This window comes from Pogona vitticeps, chromosome 2, assembly GCF_051106095.1.
Source record: "Pogona vitticeps strain Pit_001003342236 chromosome 2, PviZW2.1, whole genome shotgun sequence".
NCBI lineage: Eukaryota > Metazoa > Chordata > Lepidosauria > Squamata > Agamidae > Pogona > Pogona vitticeps.
This window is the reverse complement of record NC_135784.1, coordinates 180885188-180904069: the sequence shown is the minus strand read 5'-3', so window position 1 is coordinate 180904069 and position 18882 is coordinate 180885188. Positions and strand designations below refer to the sequence as shown.

At 43.4% G+C, this 18882-nt stretch overlaps 1 protein-coding gene and 1 long non-coding RNA gene across 3 annotated transcripts in view; one reads left to right on the top strand and one right to left on the bottom strand.

The window, feature by feature from the left end:
* DENND1C (DENN domain containing 1C) overlaps positions 1-15539 on the bottom strand; it is a 37556-nt gene extending 22017 nt beyond the window's left edge. The window contains exons 1-8 of one of the 2 annotated variants that reach the window (XM_072991501.2): positions 15369-15539; positions 11824-11888; positions 8629-8672; positions 5231-5280; positions 3635-3754; positions 2271-2340; positions 2054-2134; positions 514-603 (exon numbers count right to left, since the gene is read on the bottom strand). In XM_072991501.2, the coding sequence (XP_072847602.2) occupies positions 514-603; positions 2054-2134; positions 2271-2340; positions 3635-3754; positions 5231-5280; positions 8629-8672; positions 11824-11888; positions 15369-15385 (537 nt within the window). In that variant the 5' untranslated portion in view covers positions 15386-15539. The remainder of the gene's footprint in view (positions 1-513; positions 604-2053; positions 2135-2270; positions 2341-3634; positions 3755-5230; positions 5281-8628; positions 8673-11823; positions 11889-15368) is intronic. The other variant, XM_072991502.2, reaches the window with a different exon arrangement.
* LOC144587121 (uncharacterized) lies at positions 11279-11759 on the top strand. Its single transcript, XR_013542307.1, has 2 exons — positions 11279-11409; positions 11546-11759. It is a non-coding gene; the product is annotated as an uncharacterized LOC144587121 (long non-coding RNA).
* Positions 15540-18882: the final 3343 nt, after the last annotated feature.

Here is an 18882-nt window from a genome sequence, read left to right as displayed (position 1 = left end):
AAAAAAAAAGATGCTGTGGCACCTTAAAGACTAGCAGCCATATATTAATGTAAGCTTTCGTGGAACACTGACTATTTCCTCTGACATTTGAAAACAGAGACTTTATGGTAAAGCATTGATGCAAGACTTTGAGATAAAGGAACAGTGGTGTTTGGTTGCATTTCATACCTAGTAATGATTTATGACCCCTGTTTGGTATTCAGATCTTTTGAAGCTTGGTTCTCTAAACTCAGCAGAACCAAGTTTCAAGAGAACTGAGTACTAAACAGAAGTCTCATATCATTACTGCTTATAGATTCTTTTTTTCTTTTCTTTTCTTTTTAATATAGTGAGCATTAAAAATGAGGTTTCTTTCCCCTGCAGTTTGGAACAGTACACCTCCTTTTGCTGCACAGGTAAGCCAATTGTTCCTTAATTGTATTAGTCACCAGGTAAACATTACATTCAGCAAAGAGAAAGGCTAGACAGCTAAGAAGCACTGAATTCAGCAGCAGCATCCAATTTTTGACTCACTGATGCTGTCCCAGGGCCCAGAGACTTGCTCCCATCCTGCCTGTTCAGATGCTTCTCTGTTGAAATTGTCAATCTGGTCACTTTGGGGTCCTTACAAGACAAGATACAATACAGTATGTAGTTACAAAGGAAGCTAGAAGGTTGGGAAGGAGCATGAATCCCAGGGGGCAAAAGGCCCAGGAATGTAATTAATAAGCCAAGACCTTCATTTACAGATAAGCCAAGACCTTCATTTACAGATTCTCAATGATAATCCTAAATTTTCCATTTGCAAAGTTTTAAGTTCTGCCAGTCTCTTGTAGTGGGAAAGAACAAATAGCTATGCGGTGCTTTAAAGACAGACATATATAGCTGTCTAGAGTGGTCTTAACCGACCAGATAGGCGGGATATAAATAAAATAAAAAAATTTATTTATATTAATAATTTATATTATTTATATATATACTGGAATCCAGACTCCCAGGTTTCCAGTAAAAGGGAAGGGAGAATTTACTTGCCAAAATGGAGGAAAGTGAGTGACTCTATAGCTTCTAGTCTAGGGGGTAAAATCTGATGCTACTGGTGCACCTCAAATGGATCCTTTGTAATGGAACTTCAGGTTAACTATCGATTCTCCCCCTCCCAGAAGTCCTCTAGTGCCCAGCCTGATGAATAATGCTCACAGAGGGGGACACACACAAAGAAACAAAATATTGTGGTTTCTTTCAGACTAAGAGATTTATTTCATTGTGAGCTTATTTTGCATCATACTCCACTTCCTCCGATGAAGGGACTGAGATCTGCTTGCTTAGCATAGCAGTTGCAACTTGAGTAGGCCCATTGAATCTATGGAACTTACAGAAGAGTTGACTCAGCAAATCCCCATGGATTTAATAGGCCTACTCTAGTTGTGACTTACTACACTCAGCAACAACAGGGTTTCAGCCATGGAGAACTGTACAGTACAATATTCAGGCAAGGCCTAAAGGGCACCAGGGTGAGAATTTCTCCTGTTGCATATTTCAACTTCACTAAAACAGAGATGCTTCCTGAGTTTGCAATAAGGGAAGAAATAGTTAAATCCTCTCACAAACTTCTGTGATCCTGCTGATTAATGTAACTTCCCAGACTCCTTGTTGTTGTTACCTGTCCCCAAGTCTCCACAGACCCATGGGGACCCTATGAATAAGTGACCTTCAAAATGTCCTGTCCTTGACAGCCCTGCTCAGGTCTCATAAATTCTACTTAGAGTTCATCTTTAAAATCTGGATAATAAATGCAAAGTATTTAAGATCAAGTTTTGTTTGTTTTCGTGCTGGTGTGTATATTGGCTTTTGGAGAACACAATTGTTTCCATTGGTGTATGTTGGCGCAAGAAATAGCTGCACCTGTTGAACTACAGCCTCCCAAACAACCGTTGAATACAATTTCAGAAAAATACCTTCTACCCTGGTGACCAAAAAATATAATTGTCTTAATGACATTTGTGGATGTCTTTAATGTCTAGCATGCAGGTGGCAGTAGATATTCCCGCATCAGGGAATATCTACAAATACTTACAAATTCCAGGCTGATGGGACTGCCCAGATGAGGCACAGGGTGGGCATGCAGTGCTGATAAGAACTCATCCAGCTGTGTGAACTGGTGTAGGAGAAAAAGGTGGAGAGAGGTTGAGTCTTTAAGTGAAAAAAATAAATAGAAGCCAGGATAAGGGTCAGTATAGCAACATAGGAAGTTCAACAAGGTTTTGAAAGGGAAGTAGAATTCCCATGCTCACCTGTTCCTTGACTAAATTGTCTGCAATGTAGTTCAGGATCTTGTAGAAAACCTCAAACCAGGGCAGATAACTGCAAATGGAATAACATTTATTTCACATGCCAATACTGTATCATGTATGAGGAAGGTCCTATCAATTTTTGTAGAGAAACTAAGGGATTAAGCTGTGAACTTGGAAGCCCCTAGTTCAGATCTTACTATGGAGGGAGACTCTCTCTCTCTCTCTCTCTCTCTCTCTCTCTCTCTTAGCCTCCCATCTGCAATAGGAAGGCAATCACATTTTTTACCTACAGGGCCATTGGTGAATGAAACTCAGAACACATAGAGAGCTCTCAAATCTTCCATGCCTCACACATACCTTATCCTGCAAACAACCTGGTAAGATTGATCAGCATTGTTATCCCATTTTGCCATTTAAGGGTAGGAGTATGTGGGGAATGAAATTTGAGTGGGAAGATCCATGGATCTACTAGAGATGTAACTGTAGCAATATGCTTAAAATAACAGCATTAAAACAAAAAATTAAAAGATGCAAATTAGCCTCTTTGGCCGTGCCCCACTCCTTGAGCCTGTACCCTTGAGAGTATTTTTAATGACTGAACATTTGGTAGATCTGAAACATGGCTCTTTGCCTCACTAAGATCAATCACCCCTTATGCCTGGATCCTCCTGAATACCAATTTATCAAAATTGCTTCTGTATGTGCAAAGCTCACCTGTACATTCAAATTTTTGCTTGTTAGACATAAAATCTACTGTGTCGATACCCCTTTCTCTACTGTGAGCTAGTAAAATGGGCCTGTAGGCCTCACCGAAGTAATGGAGGGATCCACAGAAGCAGTACTGTGGCTTGGGTCAAATCCTCTGGTACAGCTTGGACATGGGTCTAGGTTGGGCTACAGGATGTTTCCCCAATAAGTCCCATAACTACGGGGAAATAAATCACACTGACCCACTACACAAGAGGTACAAAAGATGATCTATTTCCTTGTCTGATCTTTAGTTCCCTATTTTTATAATATCTATATCCTAAAACAAAACAAAAACAAAACAGAACAGAACAAAGCAAAAAAAAATCATGCAGGACTCTGTAGCAATCCTATAAAGCAGTGGTTCTTAACCTTTGTTACTCGGATGTTTTTGAACTGCAACTCCCAGAAACCCCAGCCAGCACAGTTGATGGTGAAGGCTTCTGGGAGTTGCAGTCCAAAACTCCTGAGTAACCCAAGGTTAAGAACCAGTGCTATAAAGGTATTCCCCAATCCAGATTTTTGTTTTTACACCTAAATGACATGGCTCTTTTGAGTTATTATTTTTTTTAAATCCTTCCTGTGAGAAAAAGCTAAGCTAGCGCGAACCCCCTTACCTGAGGAGACACAGGCAGCTGCGGACACCAACGGCCAGTCGGCAGAACCCGAAGCGTTGTTTCCCCTCCATGTCGGTGAGGGCAAAAGTGAAATGCTGGACCATGGGGCTCTCCTTGACCCTATGCAGGAAATGGGGGAAGAGTGTAAAAGAGGCAACAGGAGAAATGCGGAGAGGGAAACCCAACTAGAACTAGAGCTTACAAAACTGGGCTCAGTTTATTATTACATGCTGTATATTTTTGTGGGCAGCATCTTACTAAGTCCGATGCATGATGCTGTCATTTAGTTTACTAAAGAGTAAATTCACCTGAAGGTGAATCATGTTCTATGTTGTGGAGCCAACAAAGCAAAAGCAATAACTGTGCTTCATTTCTAAGCAGAAGCCATGACAAACTGGAGGGGTAAATAAAATGCTGCATGACGTGGAAGAAATCTCATAATCCTCAAATTGAAATAATAAAGCCTCATAAGATAAGGGCAACCCCTAGCCGAAATGGAGTTGGGGATGCTTCATTCCCTCACTTGGGATGGAGCCGCCCCCCCCCCCATGAGTTAGCTGTGGCTTCAGGGTCATCATCTATGGAAGCTGAAGGGGGAGAGATTCAGAAGGGTGAAAAGGAAATACTGTACCCCTTCCCCACACAGTATATACTTTCTAAAAGGCTGGCATCTGCTGCCATAAGAGGTTAGCAAGCTGATTGTCAGCCACTTGAGCAGGGCTCAATGGAGTGGGAGCAATTCATGGAAGGAGGTTTAGGCCCTCCTGCATCATGGAGTCATGTCTGAAGACCAGTTTCTAAGGAACGCAAACAGGAGGGTTCTGTGGCATTCGTGACTAGCTTGTGGGTTTCCCACGAGCCTTGGGTTGGCATTAAGGGTGGCCTTTTAGCCTGAAATAGCTGGCCTCTTCTTACAATATGGAATCCAATGTGAGTGGGTATGTCCCAGACCACCCAACTGAGGCTCCTGGTGAAAAATTAGCATAGCAATTCAGTTTCCCATAAACACGTTGTGGGGCAATCCTTTCCTGTAAGAAGCAAGCTGCCCACCCCCACCCCCTTGAATTATTTGCCAGTGAATTGTAGCTGAGCAGTTTCATCTTGTGTTCTGTCAGGTGGTGTGGGCCAGCTTGTCTTACAGAATTAGCTTTCTTTCTTTTTTTACCAGAATAAAGGTCATAGTCCTTCACACAAAAAAATTCCCAATGGCGTACCATGCCTTCAAGTTGATACCTCATCTTTCTCACTGCTGTTGTTAAACAATTACCAAAGTCAGAAATCCTTGGTAACTCATCTAACTATCTACCAGTAAGTTAAATTCGATTTATCCCGCCAACCCTCCTTTAAGGTAGGGTTCCCTAACGTTGCAACAGCTATGGTACATGCAATTTCTGAATTAAAGGGGGCAGGACACTCTCGGTGGTTTTGAAAATGTCCACTGTTAACAGTAAATAGTTGCCTGATCTGAGGAAACAAGCCAGACGGATTACTTATCAGAAAAGTTAGTAACCTTAAACTGAAAGGAGGAAACCCTGAGGGGTAGAAAGTAAGCCTGTGTTAGCAGGGAAGCCCCTATTCTTGCAGGGTTTTGCATACCTTTCTATGTCAAAAGGGAAACAAAACCTGGGCAGCATCTGGATTGATTCCTAAGGAAAGAGCAAAGAGATCTTAGTTATTACAGGGCATACATCAGGCTGAACACAGAAATACTGAAATGGGAATCCGGGGGAAGACTTTCGATTGCATGGAAACCCCTTGAGCATTTAGAGACCAACGTGCATTTCTTGTGTACTCAGAAGGTGTTATTACGTGTGGTCAAGTCAGAACTAACTCATAGCGACCCAAATAGGGTTTTGAAGGTACAGTAGGTAAAGTATTTAAGGAGTGTTTTTACCAATTCCCACCCCCGTCCCTGTAATATTCCATGGCAAAGTCAGAAATCAAACCGGTCTCCTCAGTCCTATCCCATCACTTAATCTTCTACTACACCACACTGGGCACTCCAACTCAAAAGTTAGCCCCATTCAGTTCAGTGGGACTTATTCTAAGATCAGTAGTTTGGATCTCAATTTACAATTTACAGTCACATTTGGAGCCCATTAAAATTGATACAAACAACACCTAAATTATATATATATCACAGTACAGTGGGGTCTTGACTTAAGAACGCCTTGAGTTAAGAACATTTTGACTTAAGAACCACTCTCATAGGAAAATATTGACTTGACGTACATACTTAGATTTGAGTTAAGAACTAAAAAAAACCACGTGGGAGGCAGGGAAAGTGCAAAATTTGAACTTTCAGTTAACTGTTGGCCAGTGAAAAGGGTGCCTGTCTGCTTCCTCACTCCTCCCAGCGTTTAGAGAGTGGATTGGGAGTCTTCAGACTGCCTAGTGCTGCCTGGACTGTATTTTCCCTGCCTTCCCTGAACCTTTCTTGACCTAAGAAAAAAAGAAACAAAATATCCCCCTTTAGTGGTCGAAGGCAGAATAGCAGCTTCCCATTAGTTTCTATGGACGGAAAAGAGCAGATACGGATCAAATGGTTTTCAATGCATTCCTATGGGAAATGCAGATTTGACTTGAGAACATTTTGACTTGAGAACCGCCTTCCAATACAGATTAAGTTCTCAAGTCAAGACCCCACTGTATAGGCACTAAGTGCAAAGAATGGGCAGGATTGTTAGTTAGGCTCTTTTGTTCTATTAAAGATGACAAAGATTCCCAGTGGTTAGTATAAAGTCTCCTCTCCCTCCCACTGCTCGCCTATAAGCTGTGCATTCCTGTCTGCTTGCTGTTCTGGGTGCGACCAGACAGCAGGAAAAATGCAACATAATCCATTGTCAAATCACACATGGGAAGTCATATTTCCCTGGGGAAATTCACTTTAGCTGACCAAACAGCAGTCAGAGAGAGGACAAAATTGGTAGTCAGCCCTTGCTTGTAAAGCAGCTGGACTATAGCTGTCCAGATTTGCAGGAGGCATAGCTACAGCAGAGCTACTTTAACAAGCTGCAAACAGGGGCCAGCTGCCAATTTCCTCTTCTCTGACTCCTGTCTAGTTGGCTAAAGCAAATAGATTTCTCCCAGCTAGTCTTCTAAACAGGGGCTGACTGCTGACTTCCTCTTCTCTCTCTCTCTCTCTCTCTCTCTTGATTTTCTAGGTTCCCCAACACATGAGTGCTGACACCAAACCTTTAATAAAAATAAACACTTTACAGACATTTTGGTGCTTGGTTGAGCGGAACTGCCACTGCCACGAGTACCCCTTTGCTTCTTTTCTCCCCACCTTGAGCAAGGAAACTGGGAGAGTCAGCTTTTGGTCACCCATTCAGCCATCAAGTTGCCTTGGCCCAAGCAATCATGCTGCCTGTAACAGCAGCATGAATGCATTCACTTTCAAAAACTTTGAAGCCCCAGCACTGCAGAAAAATGTATAGATTAAGGGGGGGAACTCCAGACTGACTTGTACAGTATTGATTTGTACAACATGTAGTCAACAAAAAATAGCATGAATCTGACTGTCCCAATCCTGGAAAATTTCCTACATTATTTGTCAATGTAGTCAGCCCCTCAGTGTGCTCAGACATGCAGGAATACCCAGAGCTGTTTCCCACCAGTTTAGATTGCTCATCCCTTCTTTCTTGTTATTTGTTTATTATTTATTTCTACATTGTGCTTATGCCCTGTCTTTTGTCCAATGAGCTCAGGGCAACACAGAGGGCTTCCTCTTCCCCACATTGTGCTCACAACAGCCGCACTGTAAAGCTGGTAGGGCCATATAGAGTGGTTAGCCCAAGATCCCCCAGTGGCTTTCATAGCTCAGTGAGGACACAAACCTGGAGCTCCCAAGACTTAGCCAACTTCTTTAACCACTAGTCCTTACTGCCTCTCCCTACTTTTCTTTAAAAAATTTCCCTTCCAAGTTCTTAATGCAACCTCACATTTTAAAAGCTATCGGGTAGTTGTATAGGACAATGAATTCCCTTCTAGCAAGTAAGAAAACTGGCAGAGGATGAACAAGTCTTTATCTCCCTTTGGTCTCTGTGCTAACCACGAAGAACAGGAAGCCTGCCCAGCAGTTCCAGCCAGCCCATTTGGTCGAAGACAACTTAAAAATACAGTAAAACAAAATATTCTGCATTGTGCATTTCTGGGTTACTAGCTAGCTACTTTTGTGATCTATATATAAAGCTGTTTTAATTGCTGCTGCTGAATAATTCTGTATCCTTGTTAATTTAATCTAGATTTGCAAGAAACTCTTGAACCTTGAATGCCAGTGAAAACTAACCAAAAACAGATGGCTTAGTCTGCTTTCTGAACCAAGGTTCCTGACTTGTTGAGCCCTGCCCAAGCCAGCCTTGTAAACCTGGCTCTGTTCTTGGTTGGTTTGGGAGCAAGAAGCCAGAAGACTTTAGGTTGGTTTAGATGGCAGCAATGTCTGGTTGGCATAGCCCAGATGTGGGCAACCCTCCTACCTTGGCCTATGGGAAGGAAGGAAGGAAGGAAATGTTCCACCCAGTTAGTTTGCAGGGATTTATAGTACATAGGGGTGCTTGGGTGTCTCTCAGAGTACCACAGGGCAGTCGTCCCCAACCTTGGGCCTCCAGATGTTCTTGGACGTCAGCTTCCAGAAATCCTGGCCAGCAGAGGTGGTGGTGAAGGCTTCTGGGAGTTGTAGTCTAAGAACATCTGGAGGCCCAAGGTTGGGGACTACTGCCACAGGGCTTTGTGCCCATCACTGTAGTGTTGGTAGGGACCTCAGTGGCTCCCAGCAATGACATTGGTAGGACTACTCAACCAGCAAGAAGGAGTCATTTGGATCAAGCAGCCCATGTTCCCCAGCATGCAGCGAGTTCATCGGTAAGCCAGGATCCTTTGGAATGCTGGCTTATCCTCATTGCCCCCCGTAGGGAAAAGGCAGCAACTCTAGCACAGGACTGAAAGTGATGGTGGAGTTGCTGTGCACCCCCCCCTTGCAAAAGAGAACAGACCTGGTCATCGAACTCCTGAGGGAACTGCCTGAGCACTTGAGGATCTGCACGGAGAGAGAGAGAGAGAGAGAAGGTCAGCCTTTCAAACACAGAATACCTCTCCAGTGGCTTTATATGGAAGCAGAGCTTGGGGACGGCCAGAAGGCACCACGAGGCCCACTCTGAATCAAGTCCCCTCTTCCAGCTTAATAACTGAGAAGCCTAGCCTCATATCTGTAGAATGGATATCTGCTGAATGGAGACATTTATTTCTTGAGATTGCAAATATTGTGACTGGACAAAACATGGACATGTGTGGATGTGTGGGTACAAAGGAGTTATAGACCAGATGGCATATGTTTCAGAATGTGCTTGAATTGCAGCTATAATGGTTAGGGTTGTGCTCATTCATATTTTTGGACTTCAACTCCCAATATTCTTGAAGAATTGTAGGAACTGCAGCCCAGTGAAATCTGCACACCTACAGGTTTCCCTGCCCACTGTAGAATGGCTTTTAAGTTGATTGTCTGCATCATCAGCTTCTTAGGTCTTTGTTCTCTGTTGCTGATTTAAAACAACAATAACTGGGAGTTATAGTTCTTTGGGAGGTACCCTCTATAAAGCCTAATGGGCAGCAAGATTACAATTCCCAAGGAGAATCATAGCAGTTTCCTTTAAACAACAACAAGAAGAAGCAAACTTCTGAGAACCTCATGGTGCAAGTAATTAACTTTAATGCCCTTCTCAGAGAGGCAGGTGAGCAAAATCTACACGTCTGCATATTGGATTTAGGGACTGATTTTCCTGGAATATTTGGAGAATCTCATGTTGGATTCATCCAGAAGCCACTATAGGACTCTTTCTTGCAGATTATAGAAACATAGTTGATACAGCAGGCAAAAGAGCTTCAGTAATGTGCAAATGGCAATTAAGTAAAAATGGTGTGATAATACATTACAAAAGCTGGAAAATCTGCTACTTCTCTCTCAACTTTTGGGACACAGAAGCCCGTCTGAAGAAACTCTAGATCAAAAACATTCATATTGTGCAAGGAGTGTATGGTATGCAGTGGTCCCCAACCTTGGGGCTCCAGATGTTCTTGGACTACAACTCCCAGAGGCCTTCACCACCACTTCTGCTGGCTAGGATTTCTGGGAGTTGAAGTCCAAGAACATCTGGAGGCCCAAGGTTGGGGGACCATTGGTATACAGTAAGCTCCTTAAACAGACCCATGGGACCTAGTACCTTTGCAAAATACATGGTTTAATATCAGCCAGGCGTCAGCAGCGCTCCGACCCGACAGTTATTTTCAGCGCTGTCACTCAGTATATGAAAAGCAACAACAACCCATCAGATCTCAGAATAGTTACTTTTAAGGGGACACACAATCTCCAGTCAGTACAGTTATTTCTGGGCACTATAGTACAAAAAAAAAGTATCTCTGCCATACTCTGCAATAAAGAGTGCCTTCACTCTGCACAGCCTTCCATGTGGCACTGTGCAGCCATAGCCCTACAACCGCTGTGCCTCGGAGTCGGCCTTTCAGGCAGCAGGCAGGCATGCTCTCAGCACCTCCATTTCAGAAACTAACCAATGTGGTCTCAAGTGCATGTGCACACACACAGAGGAAGGAGAGAGTCTGGCAGGAGATGATGAAAGGGCTTCATGCTGCCTTGTGTTGTCTCTGGGCAGGGCTGGGGTTTTGCATGCAAGGCAGCCTCTTATACGATGATTTCCAGTTCCCCTCTTCTTATTATTTTTAACAACTACCCAACTGCTGTCTCCAACCATCTGGAGAAAACCGCAGGAAAGAGGAGAGAGTGCTACAGTTGGGCACCATTCTATAGGGATGCTCGGAGCATATTAGAAATAAGAGGGATGATGGTGTAAGGAGATATAGATGGCCTGCCTATGAAAACTTTGAAGTTCTGTAAAAAAAAAACAGGGCAGGAGCCAGCCATACCATGGACCACTGAATAAAGCCGGCTCTACCCATAAGCAGAGTGGGGTGGTGGCCTCCAGCAACAGATGCCAGAAGGCAGTATCAGTGTGTGGGAGGAGAAAGTTAGGTGCTAAGTGTGGCCTGCCTCTGTCTCCTAAGCAAACCTGCTTTTTCCAGATGTGGTGGAAGATGCTGTCCCATCACCAGCTGCCAGCCCAGATAGCGTTTGTGCTTAGAATGGAAGGCAGTGAATGCCATCTCATTTTTTTTGCCTTTGGCAGCAAGTTGCTGATAGCAAATTGGGACACAGATGAAAGCAGTGCCTACCTAACAACCTCCACCCAGCTTTTGCTCAAGGTTGCAGTTGGAGTCTTCACTCTTACACGGCAAAAACTTTGATCATAATCTATGTAGGGATATTTCTGTGCTTGCCTCAGAAGCCACAAACAGCTCAAGGTATGTCTTGGGTTGGTCTTCCTATTGCTGTTGTTGATTTTGGTTTTGAGGGCCAACAGTAAATGTTGCATTGCCAATTTTTTAGTTTATTTTTAACATTACAGAGCAGAGGGCAGGGCACCTCTGAACCTGGATAGAGCCATTTAAAACAGGGCAGTTCCTAACAGGGGTTTACAGCTGCCTAACTTTGCGCCCACACTTGCGTTGGAGAATGTAAACACAAAACAGTTCCAGCAGCAGCTCTTTGCTCACCCCACGTGCTGGCTAAGGGAAACATGGCATTTGAATGGACACGCCGGTGCCTCCTGAACAGTCCTGCCCTCCGTGATTACCTAATCTGTTTAGATGATTGGGTTTGATCTACACACAGAACTGAATGGAAGAAGACAGGCCTTCTGAATGGGGTAGGTAGCACGATCCTATACATGTCTACTCAATCCTAATGAATTTCATTTGGTTTAATTGGAGTTATTCCGAGACAAATGGATGCAGGATTACAACCTAAAATAATAAAATCAAAATCTTGTACTTGGTTTTCAGTGTTGGCCAGCTAAATGCTTCTGAGATGTTTCACGGCAAGTGCATGGAGAAGACCACAGCCCTTTTACACTGGTACTGTAATCGAAAACAGTACTCACCTGGGGGCACCTGACTTGTCTAGGGAAGGAGTACAGGCCTCTCACTCTTCAACAGAGGTGAACAGATGGAGGCTTTGAGAGGGGAAAACAGCTGCCTCTGTCTTTCTCCCGAATGACAGGGATGGCCCCACTCCTCACCATCCTCCCAAAAGATCTCCACCCATCAGTGTTAAGACTCACCATCATCTTCAGTAGTTGGACAAGCAGCCTCAAAGAAGAGATCAAATATTTTCTGTGGATTTTCTCTGGAGAGACAAGAGGAATCAGTGAACCCAAAACTGCTCTAAACATTGACCAGAGAATATAGAATGGCTGCTTTTTGGACTACAATAGCCAACATCTCATGAGTACCATGGGCAAGGATTCTTGGAGTTGTATTCCAAAAAAGAGAGGAAATATTCCCACTCTGGGCAAAAACACAATTTTTTGGAGCATAATGAATTATGAGGTGTGTGCTCAGATGGCTGTACTTCACACGGCTTTTTTAAATGGCAGAGCCAATTGGAGCCATGGTGTCTAAGAGAGTGAAAATAAAAATCTCATGGAATGCTACAGTATTCTACTCTTCAGTTTTGACTGTTTATATCTATGTTCCATAGTTGATGCTCTTTCTACTGAGACAATGGTGGTGATTCACTTTCACTTGGGTTGGGGGGGGCTGTGTTGTGGATCAAGAACTGCCAGCTGAAGATTCTGTGTCATTTCCAAACATTTTCATCCCACCTTAGCATGGCCAAATAGAATTGCACATGACAGAGACAAACCTGGTTCCTAGGACCTGGAAAATTCTAGCACCACCAGTATTTAGTATTCAAGAACATACTGTGTTTAGCGTCTCAACTGAAACCAGGAGTAGGGAATGTGTGAGCCTCCAGATGTTGTAGGACTACAAATCCCATAAAGCCCGATAAACCATCATGGCCAGTTGTTAGGAGTTGTGTAATTGTGGTCTAACGATATTGGGAGAGCACCCCATCATTGCTGCAAATGAGATCCCTGAAGTGTCCTCCTTTCATTTCTGCCACCTTGATGAAATCTTGCCATTGTCTTTTGGGATGGGGAGGAGGGAAATACACTATTTTGATGAGGTTTAGGGCCTGTCCAGACAAGTATATAGATTGGTATTTGGATCGCTGTTTGGTTTGAACCAAATTGTGTTGTTCACACATATTTCTACTTGGACCAATCCAACTGGTACCTTTAAGAGTGGTCCTGCTCCTTTCATGTACAGGGGCTAGGAACTTCTTGGTTTTTTGGCACAATTCAGTACACTCCTAATTATCCCATTGTGTAGCCTGTACAGATGGCTAGTTTGCACCCATATAGAGCTGTAGGTAACATGATCGGAGGTGACAACCCTATAATGTAATAGGTGAATTGTGACATTAAAAGGGAGGATGGAGAAACCTTCTTTATCTTCATCTCTCTTTTCAAAAATATATCCCTAACTGATGCAGCACAATTCAAATATCATGCATTGATCTTTTAATACACCACGAAAAAAGAAAAAGAGAAAAAGGCAAGTCACAGCAAACTGTTGAATGACAAATGTAAGAAAATGCAAGGAAGGGGGCTATGTTGAATCCATGGGCTTCAGCCCCCACAACGGAACACAACCTCAACAGAGCCCTGGCTGAAGACATAGTTGAGAAATTGGGGGTGTGTGTGTATCTCCTTCCATCTCCCCAACCTTCACCCCAACATTTTCCCCTTGTGCCAGCACCACCATCATAAACTTGACTGCCACAGCTGCTGTGTTACTCATGAGTAAACCACGTGAACTTTGCACACGAGTAAGCCAGCAGTCCAAGGACTGCATGCACCCTTCTCACAGAAGAATCAACATGTCCAGTGTGAATGGAAAGATTGCTCAAGTGAGAGATAAAACATATTGTGCTAAAGATAGGAACCTTTTAAGTGCAAACCAGAAAGCTCCAACTTCCCCTGTCTGGACAGGCCCTAATTAGACTCGCATGGAGAAGGGGTTATTATAACACAGTTGTTTCCTGGATCTGTGAACACCCATGCCCACAATGTGCTGTTTGTTTCATGTTGTTGTGCTAGTGATGCAATACTCCAAGACTGTTTGAAATGCTTAAGCTGACTTTCACATGAGGGAGGAGAGACCAGCCTCCATCTCTGTGTGGTGGAGATCCTAGAGCAGACAGACTTCCTCCTAACCCTCCATGGCATCTGTGGTTAAAAAAGGGGTATCAGAACCAGAGTTGGCAGAAGGAACTTGGGGAATGTCTGCCAGTCCAGATGGGCAGTAGTGTTGTCAGTAAGCCCAGAAAAATGACACAGAAAGAACGGCGTGCATTTTAGCTCTGAGGGGTAGAAGGGAAAGAGCAGTATATTTTGTATAGGTGAATCTCATCTAACTTTTCCGTATACTTCAGACTGCAGCCTTACTTGACTTTCCAGTTGATTAATGATGTGTGCCTTAAAAATGACTTTCCTTCAAAGAAACCTAGCAATTGAGGGCAGGCAGGAAGTCAACCAGCTGCTGGAGTAAGTGGGCAGGAAGTGTGCGCTTCACTTCCTGTTTGGTGCTGCCACTGACCACTTGCTGTTTCTAATGGTCAGTGGTCTGGCAGCAAGGTACAGCAGTCTCCCATGATTTCAATAACCACATGAGAGAGTTTAAAGGAAATCTGCTCAATATGTGCTGCATGCAAAAAGTCCCAGCTACAAACCTCAGCATACCTCCAACTAAAAGATTCCTGACCGTTGCAGGTCTAGGGAGGCCCTTACCTCTGGCCATCTTCTCCACTTGCCAGCTGGAATAGGTCCTAGTAGACCCCTGGTCTGAGTTAATGAAGGAAAGTTTCATAAAAAGCTGTCAAGCCCCCAACCACTCCCTAGTTCCTGCCGTTCCTCCAAGGATTGCACCACACGGTGATCACAACATGGGGTGAGCAATGGATTGGCCTCCCAGACATGGTTGAGTCACAATTCCCATCATCTCCCATTATTGGTTCTGCTGTCTAGGGCTCATGGGAACTGTAGTCCAACAGAATTCCTAAGAGGTTTAGCATAAGAGGGCCATAAATTCATTCATTCATTCATGTGTTTATTTAAAATTGTTATACCCCACCTTTCTTCTCAAGAGGGCTTACAATATTACAAACCAACAATATAAAAACTGGAAAGGGAAGGGGATGAATAAACAACCGCATCCATCCGAAAGAGAACGAAAAAAGCTTAAGTCTTAGGCAGCCAGTCACTGAGAAAAAGACTGCCTGAAGAGAAAAGTATTCGCCTGCCTGTGGAAGGAAGCGAAGAGGGGATCAGACTGATCTCCTGTAGGTGGGAGTTCCACAACCTCCCCTGATCTCAGTTGTTAAAACCGAGATCTTCCTGTGTCCAGGTTACCAAGTTTTTTTTACTGCGCTCACTGAAGATTATCAGCCATGGTATTTTGGGACACTCTTAAGCCCTTTCAGGGCCACTACCAGGCCTGACTCAGCAAGTGGGTCAGCAATATTCCCCGAGGTGCTAGTAAAAGTAGTGCAACACTGGAAAAGTTGCCCCACAGCAAGCTTGCTTGGTAGCATTGTAGGTGGTCTTCCTGACCCACATCCCTCACAAAACATCTGAGAAGTTCAGAAATCGGGGGCTGGTCTTTGAGCCCTGCAAAACTCGAGCTGAAGCAAGCTGAAGCTGAGCAAGCTAGACAGGATGATCCACCCCAGTTATTCACAGCACCCTGCCCCTGGTCTTACTTGATCCGGGATCCCATCGTCCTCGGCTCACTCCATTACAAGGCCATGCTGCTGAAGCACCAAGGTGGACAATCTTTTCTCCTATCCAGGAGACCGCAGCCCTTCCTGAAAACTGAAAAAGCTTACTAGCGCTGACTGTAGTGCATTTCAAAAAGCAGTATTTCCTTTTGTGGCTTTTTGATAGCGGAAGTATGAAGCCTGTGACTGCCTTAGCTCACTGTGGGGTGGAAGCTTCAGATTGGGGGGTGGGGTGGGGAGGAAGGGCGAAATGGTAGCTATTGGCCTGCCCCCTTTCTGTTCTTTTGCTGTGCTTTTTTCCTGCTTACCTGAAGCTTCAGTTAAGGTGCCAGCAAATTCTAGGGACCAACCAGAGTTTGGGCTATACAATACAGTGGACCCTTGACTTACAGACGGCTTGACTTACAGACTTTTTGAGTTACAGACTTCTCTGGCCGCAAAATTTAGGTTTGACTTGCAGACTGAGATTTGACTTACAGACCAGAAAAAAACCAAAATGGAACAAAAACGGCCTGTTACGGGATTAATTGGTTTTCAATGCACTGTAGGTCAATGGAGACTTGACTTACAGACTTTTTGACTTGAGAACTGCCTTCCAATACGGATTAAGTTCTCAAGTCAAGACCCCACTGTATCAACATCTTTCAAGGCTTTTGTGTAGTGGTCTGGGTGTAAGTAGTTCATCTTAATGGTCTTTGATGGCTAATGTCATCCTACCTGCTTGAGTGGGGTCTGATATCTCTGTACGCATAAATTAAGAGAAAAACAGCATGGCTGTTAGAATAGTGTCAATTAATGTAGGCATCCTTCAGTCTCGAGAGACTATGGTAATGTGCTTTGTATGGAGGACGTGTAACAGCGTCTAGTGTGGCTGAGAAGGCCAATTTGAGAGTGACCATCCCTTCCACACTGAAAACAAATACAATCTGTCCCCTGTCCAGCTCCCTGATTTTGCTTCGACACTGTATGCGAAGCTGGAGTGTACTCTCCAGAGCACGAAGCCTGGGTAAAATAATATGAAAGATAGGCTATTACCCAAGCAGCAAATCCCCCCTCTCCACATCGATGAATTAGTCCAATGGAAAGGCATGGGCCAATACAACTAGTTCCAGCGATGTTGCAGGAGTTGTCAGAATGACAGACTCTGGCTCTGGATTTTGCCTCGAGGTTAACTCTTGAAGCCTTTTCCATCAGTGGACATAGCCACAAGGCAGTGGAGGTTTGAAATTGGAGTTTTCCTTCTCCTAGATGGGTTGCCTTCCAAGGCTGATGAGCCCCACCTACCCAGCCAGCTACTAAATGCTCCCATACTGATGGATAGGATTCAAAAAATCCACTTGCCAGAGCTCTAGAGTAGCTTGTATTTGTTTTTTCCTATTGATTTATTTAACAAGTACTATATAAATTTGTTATATTCTCTGCAGCCAAAGCTCTATACAGTTAGTAAAAACAAGACCTGGAGCTGATTGTGGCTCTGATCATTAGCTTCTTATAGCAAAACTCAAGCTAAAACTGAAGAAAGTAGGAAAAACCACTGGGCTTGACAGGTGTAATCTAAACCAAATCCTTTTTGAATACACAGTGGAAGTGAAGAACAGATTAAGGAACTAGATTTGGTGGACAGAGTGCCTGAAGAACTATGGATAGAGGCCCGTGGCATTGTACAGGAGGCAGCAACAAAAAGCATCTCAAAGAAAAGGAAATGCAAGAAAACAAAGTGGCTGTCCAATGAGGCCTTACAAACAGCAGAGAAGAGGACAATAAAATGCAAGGGAGATAGGGAAAGTTACAGAAAATGGAATACAGACTTCCAGAGAATAACAAGGAGAGACAATAGGGCTTTTTAAAATGAACAATGCGAAGAAATAGAGGAAAATAATACAAAAGGGAAAAACCAGAGATCTGTACAGGAAAATTGAAGATATTAAAGGAATATTTTGTGCAAAGATGAACATGATGAAGGACAAAAATGAGAGGGACCTCACAGAAGCAGAAGACATCAAGAGAAGGTGCCAAGAATACACAGAGGAATTATACCAGAAAGATCTGGATGTCCCGCACAACCCAGATAGTGTGGTTGCTGACCTTGAGCCAGACATCCTGGAGAGTGAAGTCAAGTGGGCCTTAGAAAGCTTGGCTAACAACAAGGCCAGTGGAGGTGATGGCATTCCAGTTCAACTACTTAAAATCTTAAAAGATAAGGCTGTTAAGGTGCTACACTCAATATGCCAGCAAGTTTGAAAACCTCAGCAGTGGCCAGAGGATTGGAAAAGATCAGTCTACATCCCAATCCCAAAGAAGGGAAGTGCCAAAGAATGCTCCAATTACAGTACAATACAGTGTCAATAAAGGGAGAAATAGATGTATATTCTTGAAGACTGTTGACAAGCAGTCATCACAAAGGATGCATTTGAGGAACTGTTGCCATTCTAAATACTTTCAACTGTCTGCTTTTCATTGGTCAACTTGTCAGTATGTAAGACAAGAAGACCAAGTTGCTAAATGACTTGGGGACCTTATTCAGATAAAGGTCCTATCAACCTACCAGGCCATATTATTAATTATTATTATCATCAACATCATTCTCAGTATGACCATCACTACCACCACTATGATCATCATCAGAAAGCTGTATTCACATCACATTAAACCATGTTTTTTTTAATTAGGCCTGGTTTATTGTTTTAGTTATATATTCTGCTATAGATGACCAAGGAAACCACACTTTGCCTTATTTCTGTTGTGTTTTCCTTCTACCTCTTTTGTGACCTCCTGTTTATATATATAAAGAGAGAGAGCATTGTAAAAGGGTAAAAAATATCCATTAATAGAAACCATGCTATGTATTCTTCAATAAAAAGTGGCCAGTTCTGGTAATACATGTGAAAATATTTTTTTTCTTTTAATATTTTTATATTTTCAGATCGTGGATAAGTGAATCAGTGGATACTGATATCATGGATAAGAGGGTCCTACTGTAAGGCAAATATTACAAAGGCATGCTAAGTCTGGATACTCCCCTTCAAAGAAATTAAGCCAGGATCATAACACTTAGAATTGTTCAGAGAACCATAGAGGCATAACAATATTGCCCAAGAGCAAATGCTGGCCAATATGCATCTCTGTTACTTTAATAAAGACATAATTGGTGCTGAGTTGCAAGAATCAAGTAAAGTGACCAGAACTTGGGCTGAGCTAGGACTTTGCCCTGCAATGGAACATTCTTTATGCCCTTGTTCATAGATATGGTCATGTGGACCAGTAACACACAACCACTCATCTGCATAAAGGACATAAATTCAAGGCACACATTGCCTTTGAACCCCCAGACCTGGCTCAAGCAATTTTGTTCATCTCCAAATGTCTGTGTCACCCAAACATCCACATGAAATCTGGGTAAAGGTAAAGGTAAAGGTTCCCCTTGACAATTTTTGTCCAGTCGTGTTCGACTCTAGGGGCGGTGCTCATCCCCGTTTCCAAGCCATAGAGCCAGCGT